Source organism: Nyctibius grandis, chromosome Z, assembly GCF_013368605.1.
Source record: "Nyctibius grandis isolate bNycGra1 chromosome Z, bNycGra1.pri, whole genome shotgun sequence".
In the NCBI taxonomy this organism is placed as follows: domain Eukaryota; kingdom Metazoa; phylum Chordata; class Aves; order Nyctibiiformes; family Nyctibiidae; genus Nyctibius; species Nyctibius grandis.
Window position 1 is genome coordinate 60,108,774 of NC_090695.1, and position 24,026 is coordinate 60,132,799.

The following is a 24,026-nucleotide window of genomic DNA, read 5'->3' on the forward strand; positions in this document are numbered from 1 at the left end:
CTGTAAACTCACGCTGTGTTGGGATCATAAAGGCTGTGTTCTGGTCCTTCCTTGGCAAAGTGTTTCCTTAACTTTTTTCTGAACTTTTTTGTATTATGTGTACACATACTGACAAAGCAAACAAGGGTGATCACAAGAAAAGACCAATGATTCTTTTGCCTGGAAAAGAGAAAACTATCAGGAAGAGCGAGATCTTTAAAAACAGGAATATCTTAGAGAAGGTTAGAAAAATTATATTCCTTGATCTCATAACTTGAGTAATATGAAACTAGAGGTCAAAAAAAAAGAAATTACTAGGCATCAAAGGGCCAGATTTTTTTCGACGCGAGTTATAGTTAATTTACGAAACTTACTGCCCTGAGGATGTTTTAGATACCAAAAGATAAACTGTAAGAATCATAGTGTTTGGATATTTAATAGGTTAGTACTCAAGGATATCCTTGAGCTATAAGTGGTGGAGAGCTAAAGGTACAGTAGAGAAAACATCTGCTACTGGACCAGATGGATTTTTAATTTGATTCCAGAATAGCTGATTTTATTTAGCACTGGAAGAAATATCAATGGAGGAATGAGTAAATTAGTATCTGTTTTCAACTTACTGTCCTGTTGATAAGAATGGGGGGATAGAGAAAAGGATAGTCTGGGCTTTTTAATTACAACTGAAAACGCGTCTGTATGAGTTCTGACTCTAAGATACATAATTTTTAAAAATTTATATTTTAAAATATATAATAAAGAAAATATAATAAAATAAATATAATAAATCAAATAATGATAAGATAAAAATATTTTATATTTGTATACAGTTATAACAGTAACTGCGCTTAGCTATCTCAGTAGTTCTCTTTGAGGTCTTAAATTCTGGAGACATTTAAAGATCTAAGTAGCAGCTTTTATGTGTTGGATTTTGCTTGGAGCATTCCTGCAGGCACTGGAGAATACTTACTTTCACTTGAGTCCCACATTTATTTGTAAAAGCAGGCTGTAATTTCTACTGCCCTCTAATTCTCACTCTTTTAAAGAAGTATGTCTCTCTTCAACAACTTGAAGTTTAGATACATACAGTTGTTACTCTCCTTCCTTTAAAACACTCTCTATGCTTCTGGAAGGCACCAGTGGATAGATCTAGAGAATGAAGCTTGCTTTCTGCACTGAGAACAAATCTGTCATATTAACCTGAGAAGTATTGTCCGCAAAGTGGTCTGTCCTATGCCTGTTGCTCATCTCAAGGCATCACTATTTTTCTATACTCCACTAGGTCCCAGAAATTAGGTTTAGGTGTTAAGGTTCAGTTCTATCCTTGTTTGGCCTCCACTTGGCAGGAGTTCATGAAGAGAGGGTCTTGTTATTACTCCCTGCAGGCATGCTTTTTCTGAAGTCATGCAACATTGTTCTCTGTTAGTGGCAGAAGTCAGCAATGGATAATAACCTGCCACCTTCTGTGGAAGTAGTGCTTGGCATCCTGCTTCTTCTGTAGTTTTTGGCTGTGGAATTTGCAGCAGAATTCCCTACAGATACACGAGCCAATGTCTTAAGCTTCCGCTTTTCTATGCCATGTTGCTAGTCCATAATATGGTATGATAATATGCAATTAATGGTATTCTACTAAGTTGTCTCATTGTGTGAGGTTTTGGACTGGTAATGTGGTTCAGATTAACAGTTTAGAGCTGATAGAGTTCAACAGGTAGATTTCAGTCAAGTTCTAGGGTGAAGAAATTAGAGAAGTGTGAAGAATTTAATCTCTGTGAGAGTCTGGGAGCTGTGTCCTACCTGAATACCAGACAACTCCACCTCTGTCAATATCCAACTGTCAATACCTCTTAGCTTGTATTGCGTGGGTTGGTCAAGCATAATCATCTGTGAGTCATGTATTCACAATGTTAGCGATGTTTTAATTGGTGACACTTGCTCATAGAACACCCGTAACCCAAGAGGAATTAGCACTGGGCTGAAACTACAGAGGCCGGTAGTTGTCATTTAAACAGTCTCACACCTGCTAACATTTCTGCACAGTTCTGTATCTGCGACTACCTGGAGTTTGATTCCTGTGTTAGAGGATTTACGTTACTGATGGACTAATAGTATGTTGGGGGCTCCAGAGCTGGATGCAGTACTCCAAGTGGCGTCTCATGAGAGCCAAGTAAAGGGGCAGAATCACCTCCCTCGACCTGCTGGCCACACTGCTTTTGATGAGTAGCCCAGGATACGACTGGCCTTCTGGGCTGCAAGCACACGCTGCCGGCTCATGTTGAGCTTCTCATCAACCATCACCCCCAAGTCCTTCTCCTCAGGGCTGCTCTCAATCCATTCTCCACCCAGCCTGTATTTGTGCTTGGGATTGCCCCGACCCACATGCAGGACCTTGCACTTGGCCTTGTGAAGAAAAGGGGAAGTCGAGGGCACGGCTCTTGGGTGCTGGGCGACGGTCCCAGAGTAATGGCACAATCCCAATATGAGTATGGAAGTTCTCCGTTTAATGATTATATGTACAGGATATATATAGACTCTAAGCAGAGAGCACGCTGATCACGCACCAAAGCCCGCGTTTCCATTGGTAAAGCCTTGCTGTCCACACGTACTAGTAGCATATATGATTGGTCTATAATTTTAGATACACGGAGCGATGAGCACCCCCTCCCCTTTTCCTGTTTCTCTTATCTGTTTGTTACAACTGCCAAGTTCTTGTTTTGTTGCATTTTTGCAGCGTTCAAGGAGAGTCCAAGGTGACTCGCTCCGGGCCTAACTCTTGCTCAGAGCCTGGATTGCTCAGACTGCTCAGAAGCATGAAATCATGCCCCCTCTCACTTAACCAAGCCTCCACAATTCCCCCTTCTTGTTTTTGAGCAAGCCAGGCCTGATTAACAATTTTTGTTACAGATTGCTGCAAGCAGGAAAATAAGCAAGGCACTATTAGCAAAGTAACCATGATTATAAGCGCTCCCATAATAAGCATTTTTATCAAATCCATCAACCACCCTTCAATTCCAAAACTACCAAGCCAATTATTCACAAACCCATGACGTTCCTGTAATTTGCTCGTCGAGCTCATCAAGTCTTGAATCTGTCTGTGAATGGACTGCGAAGAGGCATTCAAATCCATGCAACACATCCCATCAAAATCCTGACAGCCATGTCCATGCATAAGCAAAAGAAAGTCTATGGCAGCTCTATTTTGCAAAGTTGCATGCCTAATACTATCGACATCATTTGCCAAGGCTCCTAAGACCTTGGAAGTCTCATTGACCCTTTTTCCACTCCAACAAGTTAGCCTTCTTAACTGCGCTATGGCATGCGCCGAAGCAACCCCCGGTGCAAGGAAAGACGCAAAGATTGCTTCCGTTTTTGACCATAACTCTACCTCCTCCTGGCAGTCCTCACGAAACGAGGATGTGCTCCGCCGTTGTCTAAGGCGGTGTAATTGAGTGTGATTTAATATCAATTTTTGAGAGGGCATTAGTAGGCTTAACTTACCCAATGTACATGGACCTCCTATCTTTTTACTAGGTATACCTGGCCAAGCTCTATCTCCACAAATTAGGAATAGGCCTTTTGGTAGCTTTCTAGGAAATTTAATGTCTGGAATCTGCCACTGAGTGCCTGGGTTTGGTCCTTCCCCCTCTTTTCCATAGGTCCGGTGACACCAGACAGAGTCATTTCTCCATACTTCACCACTAGGGGTTACATTTTGTTTCCCAGTGCCGTTGTTCCAGTCTGTATAGTTACGACCTTCAGAATAATTAAAAAAGATACAAGCCTCTGCCCCTAGAGTCCCCAATATATCCAATTCTTGGGGCTCTAGTGGACTGACTGGTAATAAGTCATCCCATACATCCCAACTGTTGATGCATTTTACTGCTGTCTTACACTTTGTTTGTAAAGCCTCACTTTGTCCTGACAACACCTCTTTACTCGCTGATCCGTTTAGGGGCATCCCCACTAAACAGGTGTGGAAGGGTTGTTCAGGCTGAGCTAAAGAGGCACAAAATTGCGTTTGATTCAGTGTTTTCATTAGTGTAACCCAGATATTGTTACTGCCTTCCCAAGGTGTTTTGGGATGATACACAGTATCATGTGCCACTGCCAGCGGTAACAGGATTAAGAGGGACCAGACCAGTCTGAATTTCTTTTGGCCCATCTTGTCCTTCGCTTCTTACACTCCTTTTTCGTCTTCTCCCACTTCCTTCTTTCAACTTCCCACTCCACTGGTATACAATTACCGTTACTACATTCAATAGCCACCAGTAAGACTACTTCCCCAAAAATACACGTATTATTAAACCACCCTGCTTGACAGAATTGATATTCTTCCTCGGTCAACGGTTCTGTACCTGCTTTTAGCACTTCGTTTCCCAACTGTATCTGTTCTTTCAGACACCTCCTACACCATCGACATGCATATGACACTCTCTTCCAAAACCTCTTATCACATGTAAAACACCTACGCAAAACCCATGGATCACATTCAATACCCCATATATTACTCATACACACTGGACACTTGATTTCCCTCCTGTTTGTAAATAAACTGTAGCTTTTTATCTTTTGGCAGATGTGTTAACAATTGTTCGGTAAAGTCCAATAAGGCCATATACCACTCAAAGTATTGAGCTGTAATAGGAACGGCTAGTAATGCAGGATCTGTGCCAATAGCTTTATAACGAATTTGATCATTCTGAATTCCATTGATCAATTATTGCATACGGAATTTGCCTATCAAACAAAGTGATAATTTGTATTTCCTGATTCAATTCAATATGATGAATGAATTTGGAATGTAGCCTGTTTTCTATTTCTGTAATCAGTTGCTGTACCTCTGCGCTTCACTGTGGTTCGGGTTGCGAGCTGACTGCTTAAGCCTGGCCTTTTTCCAGTTTCCCTGTATTCTGCAGCTGGTTGTTATCAGCTGACCTTGAGCCTTGTACTTGGATCTGCATAGTTTCACAAAATGCCTCAGCTTCTCACAGCAAAGACACATCAAAACAGAGTTATCTCTCCCACTCAGCTTCGATTTCTCAAGGCAGTTTTTCTTAAAGTGATCTTCTTGCTCGCATGTATAACAACAATGAACTACTTTAACTGTCACCGCAAAAGTTTTTGCTAAATGTTCCATCTGAAATGTGGTGTTTCCTACTTTCCCACACGCATCCATTAGCTCGGTTAAAGTGGGGTCACGATTCGCCATCCCTGTAATAATTTTCCTGCAGTCCTCATCTGTGTTGTCCCTCGCTAACTGTAGTAACAAAGCTTCTTTTACAATTTTCCAATCTAACAGTTGCCAAATATTTCTTTCCTCAGGACTCGCACCCACAATCACCGGATATGCTTGTGGAATTATAACTCCTTCTAATAACGCATCTCGAATGCTCCCTTTCCATTTCATTCCTCCCCCCTCTTCCCCTGTATACGCGGGCGGACGCTGACCCTCTCCCTCACCTCCCACATTACCAGATGGACGCAGACCTCCCCCCCGGCCCTGATCTAAAGGTGGAGTAGGGAATTGTAAAGGAGGTTGAGGTGGCCCTAATACTTGTCCCGAACACGGAGGGGGGTTTGGGGGAGACAGAGTCACGTGTCTCGAGGCGTTGGCTGAACGATGCTGCTGCAATTCCGTCTTTAATTCTTCCAGTCCTCTACCAAGCTCTGTCATGTCAATTTCATGTCCATTTCGTGATGGTAACAGTCCTTTAAGTCCTTGTGATTCTGGTGCTGTTGGCTCCGTAACTGGAGACTTTAACAGTGGTCGTTTAGTGCCGGAATGTAAACTTTGTTCAACAGACCCAGGAAACGGCGAATCCGGTAAAGGTGGATACGAAGCAGGTTTACCCTCCTTCTTGTCCTCCTGTTCAGTCTCATCCGAGGAATAATTCCCCTGTCCTGTAAGAATGTCCATAGTTACACCATGCAAGGGGTCATTTGGATCAGTCATTCTCCGTGCAGCTTCATTGACTGCTCATTGTGCCCATTCCGACCCCCACAAAAGGAATTGGGTAGGTGTTAGCAACAGTTTCATTAAATTCCGGGAGTCGTGTGGGCACAAAAGATCAGCAGAAAAAATACAGGAAACTATATTCCTTGTAGCATCTGATTTCACTCCATATTGTGTAACTGCCGCCTTTGCTTGTTGAAGGATTTTCCAATCAATCGGTTCCCAGGTAGCTGCTCCATTCTGCTGTACCACAGGGAATGCTCCTATTCCACCCAAATCAGCTACTGCGCTCCACTGTCCCTCCAGGATGGCATCACGAATCACTCCGCTCCACCTTGGTGCATGTGGTGCAGGTGGGGGTGGGGCATTGTTGGTATTGTCCCTGTTTTGTAATCCTGGAGCAAATGCTCCTGATTGTTGCGGCTGTATCTTTAAATCTTTCAGTCCCTCCGTTAGTTGTTGCAATGCTTTAGCAATGTCCGTTTCCGGGTTCCCACGGTCATGTGGCGGTGGCGTTGCAGACCGTGATGAGTCAGAGTATGAGGGGGGTGGAGGAATTAGCGGGGGGGCGGAAGGAGGGGGCCTGTCTTTCTCTCCTCCCAGACCCAGCAGCTGGGCAGGGTCAGAAGGAGCCGGCCACTCCTCCCTCTCTTCCTCCTCTTGCACTTCCTTCTTTCTGTCAGTTGAGCTGCTGGCTCTCTGAGCACTAACTTCCTCTTTCTCCTGAACTTCTGCTTTCAGAGTGCTGCTGCGTAGCTGCTCAGTGCTAAATCCCGGTTCTATTGCTGCCCGAGCCGCAGCGACAGATGGCTGAATCAGGGCCGACATACCTTTAACCGCTGGTAGCCCAAAAAATCACGCTACAGCCCCAGGAACTTTCACCTTCTTTATAGGGGGAGTAGGGACTGCCAGCATCTGAGCTGCTGCACAGGCAACCTCCCTCTCTGCCTTCATGCTTTTAAGAGTCTCTATCACATTCTGCCACAATCTGCTCACTTCCTTCACCTCATTTTCTTCAGGATCTTTATCAATAGTCTTTTTCCACATCATCTCGCCCATTTCTTTCCATTCCTCCACAGAGAATACAAGCGCTGTGTCCTTAAAACGTGCCCAGTGCTGTCACAGCTTTATCAATTTAATTAGTTGTTTTATCGTTGTCTCATTTCCTCTCTTAGAGAAGATACTAATGAGCAACGCAGAGGCAGCTTCTATCTCCATATCTGCCCCCCGTTTTGGTGTCTGTCTGCCGGCACAGCACCAACCAGTGTCTGCTCTACCTTTTCTTTCAAGCAGCACCAATTTCTGGGAGTGGAGTGATCAGCTCTTCCAGTGTCTGCTCTGCCTTAGAGACCTAAGCAGCACCCTCCCAGCCATCCTTTCCCAGCACCCTCCAAAAAATTCTGCCTACTGCAGTTATGGAATTGAGCTCGCGGCGAGAAGGATGTCGTTTTGCTCCGTGGTAACCATCCTCTGCTACCAGCTGAAGAAAAGGGGAAGTCGAGGGCGCGGCTCTTGGGTGCTGGGCGACGGTCCCAGAGTAACGGCACAATCCCAATATGAGTATGGAAGTTCTCCGTTTAATGATTATACGTACAGGATATATATAGACTCTAAGCAAAGAGCACACTGATCACGCACCAAAGCCCGCGTTTCCATTGGTAAAGCCTTGCTGTCCACACGTACTAGTAGCATATATGATTGGTCTATAATTTTAGATACACGGAGCGATGAGCACCCCCTCCCCTTTTCCTGTTTCTCTTATCTGTTTGTTACAACTGCCAAGTTCTTGTTTTGTTGCATTTTTGCAGCGTTCAAGGAGAGTCCAAGGTGACTCGCTCCGGGCCTAACTCTTGCTCAGAGCCTGGATTGCTCAGACTGCTCAGAAGCATGAAATCATGCCCCCTCTCACTTAACCAAGCCTCCACAGCCTTGTTGAACTTCATGCAGTTTGCACAGGCCCAGCTCTCAAGCCTGTCAAGGTCCCTCTGGATGGCATCCCTTCCCTCCAGCGTGTCGACCACACCACACAGCTTGGTGTTGTCAGCAAACTTGCTGAAGGCGCACTCAATCCCACTGTCCATGTCGCCGACAAAGATGTTAAACAGGACCGGTCCCAATACCGACCCCTGAGGAACGCCACTCGTCACTGGTGTCCACTTGGACATTGAGCCATTGACCATAACTCTTTGAGTGTGACCATCCAGCCAATTCTGTATCCACCGAGTGGTCCATCCGTCAAGTCCATGTCTCTCCAATTTAGAGACAAGGATGTTGTGCGGGACAGTGTTAAATGCTTTGCACAAGTCCAGGTAGATGACATCAGTTGCTCTTCCCCTATCCTCCAGTGCTGTAACCCTGTTGTAGAAGGCCACCAAATTTGTCAGCCTGGAGAAGAGAAGGCTTCGGAGAGACCTTATAGCAGCCTTCCAGTACCTGAAGGGGGCCTACAGGAAAGCTGGAGAGGGACTTTTTACAAGGGCAAGCAGTGACAGGACGAGGGGTAACGGTTTTCAACTGAAAGAGGGGAGATTTAGATTAGATATTAGGAGGAAATTCTTTCCTGTGAGGGTGGTGAGACACTGGAACAGGTTTCCCAGAGAAGTTGTGGATGCCCCCTCCCTGGCAGTGTTTAAGGCCAGATTGGACAAGGCTTTGAGCAACCTGGTCTAGTGGAAAGGTGTTCCTGCCCATGGCAGGGGGGTTGGAACTAGATGATCTTTAAGGTCCCTTCCAACTGAAACCATTCTATATGATTCTATGATTCTAGGTTTCTTGAGAAGGAGAGAGAATGCTTAAAATGGAATAAGAGGTTGAGGTTTTTAGCCATAATCTCTGCTTCATCATACAGTCTTTTAGGAGTCATTTATGTCACATATATGCACAATATGTGCATACTGTCAGTGAGAGTCAGAACAGTGAGACCATACATGGAAGATCATATAAATTACCTTACCAAAGCTCTGGTTCCTAGTGTCTGAGACTGTGCTTTGCCATGTGCCTGTGAAAAGCTGTATGTGGAGCTGCTTGGAGCTGTGCGTAAACTAAGCACAATCTACCCCTAAGGTGACAGTTCTGCTCCTGGTGCTGAACCTGTCCTGAATATCTCTATGTAGTTCTGTATTTTTCTGCTTAAATCCTTGACTCTGAATATGAGTGTGTGTTTTTAGACCTGGAAGTCCTTGTTTTAGTTCCTGCTAACACTGCTGAGGGATGGGTAGGTGCTACCCAGCAGCTCAGAATGCGATCCGGAGCCCCTGGTGTGCTTTCCACCACTATCATTTGTCCAATATTAATGTCAGTGGTTTCCTCTGTGGGCTGATGACTTAGGAAATGTTACCCTTTCTCAAGCTGTAAGCTTTTATATTGATAGCGATGCTGATGTAGCAGAGGGTTTATGTGTTTGTTTACAACACAGCAAATACAGGAAGGAAAGCTGTACTGGAGCTCTGATCTCTAGAAGTAGTTTTATCTGGCCACCTCAGGTTAGCATGGAACTTCCCATTTACTGTTCTGGTGTGGGAGCCAGAGGGTTATGTCTTGTCGTTCTGTGTGCTGTGTCCTCTGAGCACATGAGACCTTTAATAATTTGCCTTCTCAGTTGGAAAGAATCTTTGAAACAAGAGTTTGGTCCCCCATCTTTGTCCTGGCTTTCTACAGCATCTTTACATAATTTGTGCTAATTGTGGTTGGTGTTAAGAACGCCAGAGATAATGGCTGTTCATCTCCTTACTAATCCAAGTCTAGCCAAAGCAGAAAGGCCTTTAAAGGAAATGGTGGCTTTTGCTCCTACGGCTAGGTTAAGGTTGAAAGGAAAGTTTGTCTTTTGAGATACTTTGCTCCAGTCGTGGCCCCAAAATATTCTAATGGCTGGAGCAACTCTATTAATGGAAAAGAAACCATGGAACAGAAGCTGTGTTGTGTCTCCAGAATACCGCTTTGTAGGTGAAAGCACCAAATACAGCACTGTGGGACCAGTAAACTGTGTGCTTACCAGTAGCCCGGGAGCTGTTGCTCTCCATAGTTTAGAAGTATTTTTCTTTGAGGTTACGACATGTTGAGATCTCAAATCCAGTCCCTATAGGACAGTTTGATGTTGTTTGCCTAGTAATTTCTCCAGAATAAATATGTGCTCTGCTGTAGGAGGCATGGGATGTATTACTTTGAGGATTTTTTTAGTTTGTTCTCTAAATTCTACCTCTAATGTTTTTGAAACATTTATGAGTGAAAATAATTTAAGAATAGTAATAGTGTCTTTGGTAAACTAATTATCTCAGCAAGGTGGATGATTTGAGTTCTTTAAGCTTTTGCAGGCCTGGCAAACTCAAACAGCAATAATAAGACTGGCTGTGCTAAGACAGTCTCTGCTAACCCAGAGTAACTAGTATGGGATGGAAAGTTTGGCAAAGCAGTCCATTCCTCCCGCTCTACCTTAAAAAATTCAAACTTTTATTTATTGATGCACAGGGACTCTTCTGTTAAGAAATCAGTTTAAGTTTGATGTAAAGTGATACATTACTCAAGCAGACGTTTGTGTTGTAGAACTCTCCCACCCGGTATTAGAGAAGTGGAAAGGTTTTCAAAATATAAAGAAATAAATATTTACGGGAATAGTAAAAATTTATTCTGCCTAATTACATAGGACAAAAGGACAAATAAATCTCACGTGCATTATTTCAGCTATTGGATGGGTAGTTTGTTTAGATGCAGTGTGATTTATGTCCGTTGTTTGACAAGCTCAATGGAAATACTTTTCTGCTTGGCTGTGAGTCTAAAGAAGCATGCTACGTGAGGTGAACAGTTGAAGGGAATAGATCTAAAGGAGCCCCGAGAGCTGTTCCCAGGCAAGAGATGATAGTGGCAGCCAGTCATCCACTGCTCTATTGTGTGACAGGAGGGAACATGCCATTGGGTTCCAGATGGACTTTGCAAGGTGCCTTCCGTTTCCTCCACAGCCAGGGGTTTGTTGGGTTACCCTAGTCTACAAGTTCTACTTGAATAGCTTGTGACCTGTGTTGCAGATCAGTATCTGGCCTTCAGTTCTGCTTGGCTTACATTTGTGATACAAACAGAAGGTCTTCATATACACATTTCTGCAAAGAACCTAGATCTTCCTTCCCTGGCCATAGCAAATCCTGCCCTTTTTCGCTTCTGCTTGAACTGCTAGAAGTCACAAGGAAGCATGGGCATCCACAGATCAGCTGTGTCCCTTAGACTTATTTACGTGTGGGGGCCTCTGCGTAAGATACTTAAACTGTAGTTCAACATTGGTTGTATTGAATGGCAAAATCACCAAGCTGACACTGAACATTTTGTCATGAATCTGTATACAGTTGTCCATATACAGCCCCCCCCACTTCCCTCTATAGGACTTGTATTCTCACAGAATCACAGAATCACAGAATGTTAGGGATTGGAAGGGACCTCGAAAGATCATCTAGTCCAATCCCCCTGCAGGAGCAGGATTGCCTAGGCCGTATCACACAGGAACGTGTCCAGGCGGGTTTTGAATGTCTCCAGAGAAGGAGACTCCACAACCTCTCTGGGCAGCCTGTTCCAGTGTTCAGTCACCCTCACCGTAAAGAAGTTTTTCCTCATATTTATGCAGAACCTCCTGTGTTCCAGCTTGCACTCATTGCCCCTTGTCCTGTCAAGGGATGTCACTGAGAAGAGCCTGGCTCCATCCTCATGACACTTGCCCTTTACATATTTATAAACATTAATGAGGTCACCCCTCAGTCTCCTCTTCTCCAAGCTAAAGAGACCCAGCTCCCTCAGCCTCTCCTCATAAGGGAGATGTTCCACTCCCTTAATCATCTTCGTGGCTCTGCGCTGGACTCTCTCTAGCAGTTCCCTGTCCTTCTTGAACTGAGGGGCCCAGAACTGGACACAATACTCCAGATGCGGCCTCACCAGGGCAGAGGAGAGGGGGAGGAGAACCTCTCTCGACCTGCTGACCACACCCCTTCTAATACACCCCAGGATGCCATTGGCCTTCTTGGCCACAAGGGCACACTGCTGGCTCATGGTCATCCTGTTGTCCACTAGGACCCCCAGGTCCCTTTCCCCTACGCTGGTCTCCAACAGCTCTGCCCCCAACTTGTACTCATACATGGGGTTGTTCTTGCCCAGATGCAGGACTCTACACTTGCCCTTGTTATATTTCATTAAATTTCTCCCCGCCCAACTCTCCAGCCTGTCCAGGTCTCTCTGAATGGCTGCGCAGCCTTCCGGCGCGTCAGCCACTCCTCCCAGTTTTGTGTCATCAGCGAACTGGCTGACAGCGCACTCTAATCCCTCATCCAAGTCATTAATGAATATATTGAATAGAACTGGTCCCAGAACCGACCCTTGCGGGACTCCGCTAGACACAGGCCTCCAACTGGACTCTGTCCCATTGACCACCACTCTCTGGCTTCTTTCCTTCAGCCAGTTCACAATCCACCTCACTACCCGATCATCCAGACCACACTTCCCCAGTTTAGCTGCGAGGATGCTGTGGGAGACCGTGTCAAACGCTTTACTGAAATCGAGATAGACCACATCCACAGCTTTACCATCATCTATCCACCGGGTAACATCCTCATAAAAGGCTATCAAGTTGGTTAAGCATGACTTCCCGTTGGTGAAGCCATGCTGAGTGCCCCTAATGATCCCCCTGTCCTTGATGTGCCTAGAGACAGCACCAAGAACAAGTTGCTCCATCACCTTTCCGGGGATGGAGGTGAGGCTGACCGGTCTATAGTTACCCGGGTCCTCCGTCTTGCCCTTTTTGAAGACTGGAGTGACATTCGCTTTCCTCCAGTCCTCAGGCACCTCTCCCGTTGGCCACGACTTAGCAAAGATGATGGAGAGTGGCCTAGCAATGACTTCTGCCAGCTCCCTCAGCACCCGCGGGTGCATCCCATTAGGGCCCATGGATTTATGGACGTCCAGATTGCTTAATTGGTCCCTGACCCAGCCCTCATCAACCAAGACAGATTCCTCCTCTATCCTGACTTCTTCTGGGGCCTCAGGGGTGCGGGGCTCCTCAGGACAGCCTCCAGCAGTATAGACAGAGGCAAAGAAGGCATTCAGTAACTCCGCCTTCTTTTTATCCTCTGTCTCCAGGACCCCCACCTCATTCATCAGTGGGCCTACATTGCCTCTAGTGTTGGCTTTACCTGCAATGTATTTGAAGAAGCCCTTTCCATTGTCCTTGACCTCTCTTGCAAGGTTTAATTCCAAGGAGGCCTTAGCTTTCTTAGTTGCCTCCCTACATCCTCTGACAACAGACTTCTATTCCTCCCAAGTGGCCAGCCCCTCCTTCCACGATCTGTACACCCTCTTCTTCCACTTGAGTTTGCCCAGCAGTTCCCTGTTCAGCCATGCAGGTCTCCTGGTACCCTTCCTTGACTTCCTACCTGTTGGGATGCTCTGATCTTGAGCTCGGAAGAAGCAGTCCTTGAATGCTAACCAACTATCTTGGGTCCCCTTACCTTCTAGTACCCTGTCCCATGGGATTTCCCCTAGCAATTGCTTGAAAAGGCCAAAGTTGGCCCTCCTGAAGTCCAGGGTTGTGATTCTGCTAGCTATTCTGTTCCTGCCACATGAGATCCTGAACTCTACCATCTCATGGTCACTACAACCAAGGCTGCCCTCAACCTTCACCGCTTCAACCAGACCCTCCTTGTTAGTGAGGATAAGATCCAGCAGCGCTCCTCTCCTAGTTGGCTCATCCACCATTTGCATCAGAAAGTTATCATCAACGCACTGGAGGAACCTCCTGGACTGGGGATGGCTGGCTGAGTAGGCTTCCCAGCAAATATCAGGGTAGTTGAAATCCCCCACGACAACCAGGCCCTGTAATTGTGAGACTGCTCTCAGCTGCCTGTAGAAGGCCTCATCACCGTCCTCATCCTGATCCGGTGGCCTGTAATAGACACCCACAACAGTATCACCCCTGCCAGCCTGCCCCTTAATTCGCACCCACAAACTCTCAACTCGCTCCTGATCCGCCTCTGGACAGAACTCAATACATTCTAGCTGCTCACTCACATAAAGAGCAACTCCACCACCTCTCCTTAGCGGCCTGTCTTTCCTGAACAGGACATAGCCATCCATGACCACATTCCAGTCATGCGAGGCATCCCACCAAGTCTCTGTAATTGCCACTAAATCATAGCCCCCCGACCAAACACGAATTTCTAACTCCTCCTGCTTATTCCCCATGCTGCGTGCATTGGTGTACAGGCATTTCAGGGAGCGAGCTGGGCACACCGATTTCACCCCAGGGGGATGGGAGGCCTCCTGGTCTACCTCAACACTAGAGCGTTGCCCTAGTGGTGCAAGCCCAGCTACTACCCCATCCCCCTTCGAATCTAGTTTAAAGCTCTCCGAATGAGCCCTGCTAATTCCTGTCCCAGAACCCTTTTGCCCCTACGACATAAACCTTTCCCATGTATCACTGTCACGCCTGGTGTCTTATAAAACCAGCCATTATCAAAGAACCCAAAGCCCTGCCTGTAGCACCAGCCTCGTAGCCAGGTGTTAATAGAGAGAATCCTACTATTCCATCCCACGTCATCACCTGAAAATGGAAGGAGGGAGGAGAAAACAACTTGTGCCCCAGACTCTTTCACCAGCTGTCCTAGGGCCTTGTAGTCTTTCTTCATCCCCCTCAGACTACGGGATGCAGCTTCTTCCCCACCTGTCTGGAAGATCAGCAGGGGGTAGTAGTCTGTGGCCTTCACCAGGTTGGGGAGTTTCCTGGTGATATCCCTGATTCGGGCTCCAGGCAGGCTGCAGACCTCCCTGTGATGGGGGTCAGCTCTGCATATTGGGCCCTCAGATCCCTTTAGGAAGGAGTCTCCAACCACTAAAACTCTTCTCTTCTTCCTTGTGGAGGAGGTAGCTATACGCCTGTCAGGTTTTTCTGACTGTGGTGGGACCTCTGATATAGGTTGCCTCTCCACCACATCCCCATTGGACTGGCTGTATTCCACTAGGGCTTCATATCTATTGCTCAGAGGCAGCTGTGGAGGCAAGGTAGGCAAGGAGGGCACTCGCCTTTTGCCACAGCCATAGACTTGCCTCCACTCACTCCTCTCCTCTAGGTTATCGTTTTCCACCTGAGAGGGGCAGAGTACAGGTGTCCCTCGATCCTGGGAGCTCTGCGGCAGGTGCTCCCATTTTTGTTGCAGGGAGGGCAGAGCCTGGCTCCACCAGTCTATCTCCCTTTCAGCCTCCCGAATGCTCCTAAGCCTTTCTACTTCGGCTTGAAGCCTTTCAACCTGGCTTTGCAGCTGTGCCGCTCGGCCGAGCAGATCATCTACCTGCTCACAGCGCACACAGCCCCCTGACACCACAGAGACGCTGTAGCATTCCCTGCAGCCCGCAACCTGCACCATCGCCTCCTTCCGTGGGAGCTCTGTCTGGGTTCCCACATCCATTTTGGTCTTCTTCCACCGGGTAGATACCATTGTTCTTCCACTGAACTGGGAAATACCTGTAGATGCCACCCCTGGTTCACAGCTCCTTGGCACCTTCCTCACCTTGTGCACTGGGAGGGAGTCAGTGCCCTCCCCAACGAGCTGCAAACAACTGCAGCCTCTCCTGCCCTGGGACACACCCAGTCACTGCTGACTCACACAGTCACAGCTGAGTCTCCCTCTCCCTTCTGGGCAGGGACTAGTCCCTGTCCTCCAAGAGACTTTTTATCACCCGATAACAGGGGGTGGAGCGTTTAAATCGCTTAAATCGCCCGCGGTGCCTCCGGCTCCGCCCTCTCCTCTCCTGATTCGTTGCCGGGAACCTCCGGGTCCAGGGGAAGCAGCTTGGGGCTGATGCTCGCGGGGGGCTCAGGGGGGGCCCAGAGTACGAAAAACCACCCGGTTAAGCCCGATGTCGCCCTCGCCCCTGCACTAACCTCAAGTCGCTGCCGCCGCTTTCGCTGCTGCCGCCGCTGTCAGCTGTTAGTTCTGGTTCTCGTCACCTTTATAACTTAGCTTTTGGCCTATACTCAAAGCAAAATAAAATAAATGTAAATGTCTGCAATCTTCTTTTTCCTTCTGTTTTTAAGATAAACATGTGACTTTCTCTGCTGCGGCCCCTCCATCAAATTCTGTAGTTGTCTGTAAACGCACTTGATCCAGAAGTCTTCCTATCTACAAGAACAGATCTAAAAATTTTGCAGCAGTATAGAGCCTTTTGTCCAAAAAGAATAATAATTACTTTTAGATATTATGCTTACAACTATGATGTAAGGAAGGTAGTTTTGTCTGATTACTGTTTATCTGTTGCCGTGTTTTCCACATAAGCAAGTAGAGGCATAAGGATTCATATAAACAGTATAATTGAAAATGGAGTTCAGATGCTTTACCTGATACCTTCTCTTTGCAGGAAATCTTAACTTTCTTCAGTGGTATATTTGGTGTTTTGGACCTGCCCCAAAAAACCTAATTCATAGAACTGTTATTTAAGTAGTGTTCCAGAAACTGCATGGGATAGCCTGCTTAGCTGCTCTCTTGTCTTCTCTTTCAGTCTGTAAATAGAAGATGTCTCTTCATAGAGGTAGCAATGTGGCAATGGTAAACAAGATTTCTGCAAATAATATTCTACAATTTCTACAACTAATACATCTGTTTGGTGTCACACAGGCCCAGAAACGGCTGTTTGTCAAAAGTCTTGGTTTAATTTGGGTAAAAGTGTGTATGTATTATCCAGATCCAGTTTGTAGAACTCTTTGCTACAAAGTATTTCTGGAGAGGAGACTTCCATAATAGAAAGAATTGAATATTTATAGGGATGATCAAGATGTCCTTAGTTTATTATGTAGAAAAAAAAGAACACTAAAGGCTATGTATTCAGAGGCCTTGAACTGAGGAGTAAGCACTCTGTTGGCAAACAAGCTAGGGAAGAAACTCATCTTTGGATAAGTAGCTTATGTCATTGGAGGCTTTCTCACCTCTTCCTCCAGTTCCTGAGAGACTGCAGCTCCAATCTGATTTGGCAGTTGCTATATTCCTGGAAGCATTGGCTCAGATGTTCAGTATCTTGAGTATAGACAAATGGGAAGAGATCTGTCTGGGTAATGTGCTTCCATTAGGCAAGTGTCATGTACTAAGGAAAGCTTAAATTATGTTTGAATTTGGTTGTAGGCAACTTGATCTTTATTGTGCTGTACCAATTTGTTTATAGAGAGAGTTCCGCTTTGTTAAAAGCTTTGGACATCTAATGTGGTGAGAGCTTGTGTTATTTTTCAGCCAGCTGTCTAACCTCAGCAGTTTGGTTCCTTTGTTCCTCTCCCTGAAGTCTATAAACTGGTTGTATTTTGAAAACACCAAAAAAAAAAACAAACCCCAAGAAAACACTGAAATGTTTTCTTTCTGTAATGAATGTTGTTTTATGCAATATTCATGCACGAAAAATGATCAAGACAAAGCATGGTGGAGTAGCAGGGGAGGGTGACTTCAACATGCTTTGTGTCCTTCATTTTTACACTGCATTGTGAATTAGCCTTTTTGACTCGAATACACAAATGTTGGAAGACCCAAAGCTAGATGGAAGAGTGTCATTCTGTTACACTGAAGTCTGTGTTGGGCTTGATTCAGTGTTCCATTACAGGAGGAACTGTAGCATAACCTTGTGGTAGTAACATGAGGAGCGGTAGAATCGGGACATATATAATTTTTAATACCGTTTGCAAAGAATAGGAATATTTGATTTTTACTTTTTCCCCCCATGAGTCTTTTTTTTTTTTTCCTCTCAACAGGATCGACTCTGTGTAGCTATGAACTACAGCCATCAGAATACACTACAGACCCAAGGGCTGCCAAGTTATGTCCTAAATATCCTGTTCCAGAGAGGTAATATTAACATCTTGTCTGACTGGGGGTGGAGGGAGCAGAGATATGTTTTGTTAATAACAGTTAACATATTTTAGAAAATATGGAGCACAAATTTATTCTGTCATACAGGGGGATGTTTTAGTGTATTATTGACACATGTTTTTAAAAGACATTTTGAAAGCAACTCTTAAAGAAAAACCCGAATTATTCATGCATGTGTAACTGAGAGTATTGAGCTGGTACGTGCAAGTTCTCTTCTGTCTCATGTCGCTGAGGCTGTGCTGAGTATCAGCTGTTTTACGGCCTTTCACTCTATAGCCAGCTGCCTGTCAGCAGTGCAGATCAGAGACAATTATGGTTCACTTTGGATCTTCAGGAGGAAAAAGGATATATTCACACGCAGCTCTCTGCAGTGTTCACTTCTTACACCTTACCTCAGCCAGTCAGATTTAGAAAATTGCTTCATTTTTTATTCTTTCAGTCCCCAAATGACCAATAGGAGGATGGTCATGTACCCAAAGAGGGTTGCATTTTATAAACAGATCAATTTGAGTTTTATGGTTTAAAATATTTAATAGACTGCTTTTTCTGAAGTAAGAGAGGAAAGTTTGTAGCTCCAGAAACTCTGCTAGCTATGCTGGCTGGAACTGTGGAGATGAGCATTGCTGAGAAAAGAACCGATCTGTTTATATTGTGCATACCCTTCTGTCAGTAATTCCACTCACTCAGGAAGAATCATGTTGTGTTTTCTCAAAGTTTAGCTTTTCAAACATATTCAGTAGTGGGTTGTAACTTCAGTCTTGCCTTATGTATAGTTTTCTGCTATGGTTTTATTAAATCTTATAATTGTGTCAGTTCTAAAAACTTTGATTTTAAGTCTCCCTTGTCTGATGGGTAGCCTCTGCAGTGAATAATTTTTTTATATTGTAGTGACAATAAGTAGCAGCTGGAATATTAACTTTTTTTTTACTTTTCCCCACAGCAGATTAATATTCCATGCAGCTAACCAGCTGTTATAGCTGTAATAAAAAAAAAAGAGAAAACTTCAGTGCTAGCTTGCATACTGAAAAGGCTTGTCAGTCTTAATTTTTGCCAGAATTATATTGACTTTTCTCACTGTGTGTTCTCATGTCATTCAGCCTGAATGAATATAGCTTAATAGGAAAACAGGAGGTTAGAACAGTGTGTCAGAGCTCTATGACACTATGTAAATTCCTCACAAAAAGTACCTCAATAATTATTTTTGAAAAGCTATTGTGTAGGTGGCGTATTTCCCCTTTTTTATTTTATATGAATGAAATGCTCAATATGTTTGAATATTTTCTGAGATTGAAAAGTCTGAATTTAATGTCCTAAAGAAAAAAGGCCGATATTGTATCTGTAAACCACTCTGTTTTTCAGATTTTTATAGTTAAATTATCTGAGTAAATTAGTGTAATTTGAAGGGGAAATAGAATCCTGTGGTGACAAACAAATGAAAACCCAACACCCTGTAGGCTGAGGCATTTAGGGAGAACTTACCTAACACTCCTGTTTTCAGATTTGATCTGTTAGAGGTACGAACCATCATCTGACTCCCATTAGGTCCATGGGATGGAGATAGCGTATGCTGTGAGGACTGTCCCTTGATGTTTTCTGTTTGGTGACCAGGCTTCTTCACGCCCTTCAGTTGAGGCTCCACCTCTCAATGGACTCTGATCCTCCAGCTTCAAGGCACTATGTTCAACTTTGACAAAGCGCTGCAGTCTAGCAATGCAGCCAGTGATACGTATGTCTTCCAGAAACTGTGCCTAGCACATCTCAGCCTCAGCAGAGCATGACTTCATGGTTTGGTTTTGAAATAGAGGACCCTAGAGGAAAACCTGTCTAGCTTTTCTCTGCAGTGTTTATCAAACAGTTAGGCTGAGGGGTGCCAAGGGGCTCCTCTGGAGATGTTACAAGGAGCAGGTAGCAGTCGTACTCTAACCAGGCTCCCTGCACAAAGATTGCTATATATGCCCAGGTGTAGTAGTGAGAGGAAAAAGCTCTCCTCTGAAATCTAGTCCTTGAACAATCAGATGGGTCTCTTAACTTCATCAGAATACTGCTTTTAAAATACAATTTTTAACATCATCATCTACTGGCTTGAACTTTACTTGCTCTTGTTCATGATTAAGTATCATGTTGTTATACTTAAAAACATGTAATTCCATTTTCGTATGTAATATACCAAGAAGCCATATAAAATAGCACAGGTCACTGAGAACAGATCTATTATTGTATTTTTTATTAAACAAGACACCTTACCTCGCCCAGTCATTCAGTCAGAACCACTGAATAGCAGCAGGTCTCAACAGGTGAACTCTCAGGAGTCCTATTTACTCAAGAAAGCTTGTAGGAACCACTAGCATAATTTTTTTTATTAATTACAACAAAGTTAGAAATTAATTATTGCACACGAAAATAGGTAACTTAAAATGTGTAGTAAAATTGCTATAGCTTAAGGGATGTTAGATGGGTAATATAAACTCTGGTAGGCAAAAAGTATTTTTTCCTCTGTTGGGATATTTTGGAACAGTACTTTAATCCTATTAGCTTACCTTTTCAAAATGGGCATTTTCGTATTTCGATGCAGGAATGACAGTCTTCTGCCTACTCCCAGGTCAGAATTTGCACTTTGTTATTGATATTGACAACTTCTAAATGCTCTAGGCTTTCTGCAAGGTTGGAGCAGTTAACAATCAAACAAACATCTCAGATTTCAGTATTTCCCAGTATTACTGCATATAATGAACTGCAGTATGCTGCATATTCCAAAACAGGCTGTGTTGTAAGAGGCTGAGAGGGTACACAGGCTGCCTTTTAAATAGGGCAGCCATCATTACGGGTTTAGTTTGGTTTTTAACAACTGTGACTGATTCACAATTACTTTGCTGTACTTGACTGCTGACCTCTTCACTACCTAAAAGCAGACCATCAATATGAGCATCTCCGAATGCATTTACCTACTCAGAACAGTAAGTTTAAAACCACGTAATTTACAAGTGTCATTCACTTCAAATAAAAACCTAGGACCTATTAATTACCTATGTATGGCAGGTGATCATAATTTCTCCTGAATTCTGTACAGAATAATTACACACTAATGGTTTTCAGCATCTCATGTTTTTTTCCTCAAAAACAATGCATAGAAAGGATGTGCCTAAGGCAGCTGGTTTACTCACTGCGTGTTTAAAATGACAGAATTTTGGAAATGCTTAGGCTTAACAAATAGTTATTGAATACAGAAGATTGCTGGTTTATAGGTCATTGCTGAAATGAGGAAACTGCAAGAGATTATGTGCATTGCTGCCACAGTCCACTGAAATCTTTTAAGTAAGGAAGATTGGGGAGGGTGAAACAAATTTAGAGGTTAGAAGAAAAGACTGACTTAATACGAAAGACATTTCTTTCATTGGATACAATTACAGGAAGGAACTCATAATTCATGGAACAGGTATCTGAGATGTAATTGGGAAGGTTGATCAAAAGGTGGAATAGGCCACTTTGACATCTGACATAGTTTATGAGCAAGAAAGGCACCTACTTAATGGGAAACATTTGGAAAACAAAATTACCCACTTTTAAAGTGAAGTTCTAGCTCACTTGTGTCTTCCTCTGATGGACTTGATAACAGGTTTGCTGAGCATTCTGCAAAGTTTAATGCATAGCGTAAGCATTTTTGGGGAGGATGCTTCCAAAACAGTTCAGGAATAACAAAACAATAGAGGCATCGTTGCATGTTTTGCAAAGGACGTAGTACATAATTTTAACAAAGTTAATGAAAGTAAACATTATGACTGTAATCTTCAACATGAGAGCAAGCTTAGCATGGGGAAAGACTACGAATAAATACATTGGTTTTGCTTGGCAGCAGTTGTAAGTGGTGGTGTCTTTTAGCATAACATGTATGCTTGCAAGTTGTCATTCTGGGATTTCTTTTGCTACAAATATGGGCCAGTGTTCCATTCTAACACAAGTGAAAGGTATTGTTTCAGCTGCTGTTTCACCACCTGACACTTGAATGAGAGACGTTTAAGCGGACGTAGGAACATGTATTTTTGTAGCGTTGCCATTTAAGGGTGGGAGGGTAATAATTTCCTGTTGGACTGTGCACTCCAGCCTCACAGGGTTACTTGTAAGAACTGCATCACTTCCCATTATGATCATCCTCATTTCAGCAGCACTTGTGCATTCAACACGTGGTTTCTGGTTATGATGTTATGAGGGTGGAGTGGTTGCATCTATTCACCTTTCATTTCTGTGTTGATGTGGCATTTATATTAAGTAGGAGTAATTTTTTTTTCTGATTTTTTTTTCTTGTGTCACCAGTGCACCTATTCCATTCTTCCATCGCTGTGCTCCTGTGAACATTTCCTGCTATGCCAAGTTTGCAGAGGCCCTGATCACCTTTGTCAGTGACAGTAGTGTCTTACACAGGCTGATTAGTGGAGTTATGACCAGCAAAGAGATTATAATGGGACTTTGCTTGTTATCACTAGGTAATTGTTTTTCTCATTACTAGCTATTTCTTAGTACTGCATTAGGAGATTGTTAACACCCTTTAACCACAATATGAGCAAAAAAATGTGTGATAGCAGTGAACCCTTAGAAAATGGTTCCGAATGCTTTTTTTAAATGTTATTTGATAGCTGGATAACTTATTCAGAAGCAATATACATATGCATTCCTGTTTTTTCTCCTCTTCCACTGATTATGAGATATAGAGGATGTGTGGCAATTGAATAGCCAGCATTAGTTTTGGTATAGTTAACAGAGCATCCCCATTATCCTGATTTTTATTATGATATTCACCTTTCCCTTTTCTAATATTCATCTTCTGCTAACCTAAGTGCAAATGAACCCTTTCCAAATAAAAAAGGGAGAGTGTGAAGTGGACAATAGCACACTCTTCTAAAACGTAGGGGGTTTAGTTTGTTTCATTTAACATACTTGTGCAGGGATATAAGAACTTTCAGAGGGAAAACAAGGAAGTTTGATGCCTGTTTGTTGTATTGTATGTTACCCCCTTCTTCCCCTTCCCCCAGAGTTAAAAACTTCAGGACCTTGAAAATCTCAGCCTTGTCTGAAGAGCTGGAAATTCGCAGCAGTACAGAGGTGCTGAATTGTTTCTACAGTTGTGAGGTGCCTCTGGCCTATAGAGTGTCACATTGCACTAGACTGAAGTGCTGTTTTAACAACTTCTTGTGGGTTAGGTGGAATGCTACTCACCCACATAAATTACTTTCCTAATGAGTTTATTTTACTCCTACCAAGTATAAAATCTGAAATCCTAAAACAGGAAGCTCCAGATACTATCCATGTGTATGAGCAGTGTGTGGTTTAGAAAGAAACACTGCGAAGCTGTACCAGATAAAGAATTCCTTTCTTTTCAGTCTGCCTTTGTGGTTTAAAAAAAAAAAAGAGGATGCTAGATACCATTACAAAAAAAAAACAAACAAACAAAAACATGAAAGACTATTGAGTCTTTCTGTCTTTTAAACTATAAGTGGAAAGCTGTTTGTTCTTCTGTCTTGACAGCTGTAATATTTGATAATAATGGTAGAAAGACTGTTCTGAATCTGAAAGCTAGTGGCTGATTAGCAGTGCTACTGTTGGGTCAGAAGTTAATAGTGAGTTTTACATACAGTTAATTTAAAAAATATTTTTCATACCTTCATAGGTAAACAGAATTTATTGATTTTTAAACAATGGGTAAGACTGTGTGATTCAGAAAGCCAGGTTCCAGTGGTTTTCATGTAACTGCTGTACACAAATGAGTATATGCAAAAATATGTGCATGCATTTACACACACCACTCACTAAATCTTAGTTGACTGAGATTGTAGAGGGCTTTTTAACATGCAGTTCCCGAATGGCAGTAGAACTATATGAACAAAGCTTGTTAAAGAACTCATTTTGAATGTTGAAAATAAAGTAGTAATTTTTTAACTTTTTACTGGCATGACATTTTGGAATACACAAGTGTCACATTATCTGCAGTTGTTTGACAAGTGTATTTGACTGCAAATTCTGCTCTGGTCCTCTGGAGGTGTGCTCATATTACCAGACTCAGAGTACTGTCATGTCTTGCTGTCTGTTTTGTCATTGTCTAAATACATCTCTGTCTGTATGTGCACATTATGTCTTGTATTTAATGTATCATGTAAATGTATTTTTGCTCTGTTTTAATCAACAGTATCAAAGCAGGAGGCGTACAGGTGCCTAATTTCCTTAACTATCTGTACAGTGAGTTT

The 24,026-nt window shown here is 43.7% G+C and overlaps 1 protein-coding gene across 2 annotated transcripts in view; it reads left to right on the forward strand.

The window, feature by feature from the left end:
- Positions 1-24,026, forward strand: part of SLC44A1 (solute carrier family 44 member 1) — an 84,932-nt gene that overhangs the window by 35,137 nt on the left and 25,769 nt on the right. For both annotated transcript variants that reach the window (XM_068423859.1, XM_068423858.1), the window contains exons 5-6: positions 17,676-17,769; positions 22,102-22,271. In XM_068423859.1, the coding sequence (XP_068279960.1) occupies positions 17,676-17,769; positions 22,102-22,271 (264 nt within the window). The remainder of the gene's footprint in view (positions 1-17,675; positions 17,770-22,101; positions 22,272-24,026) is intronic.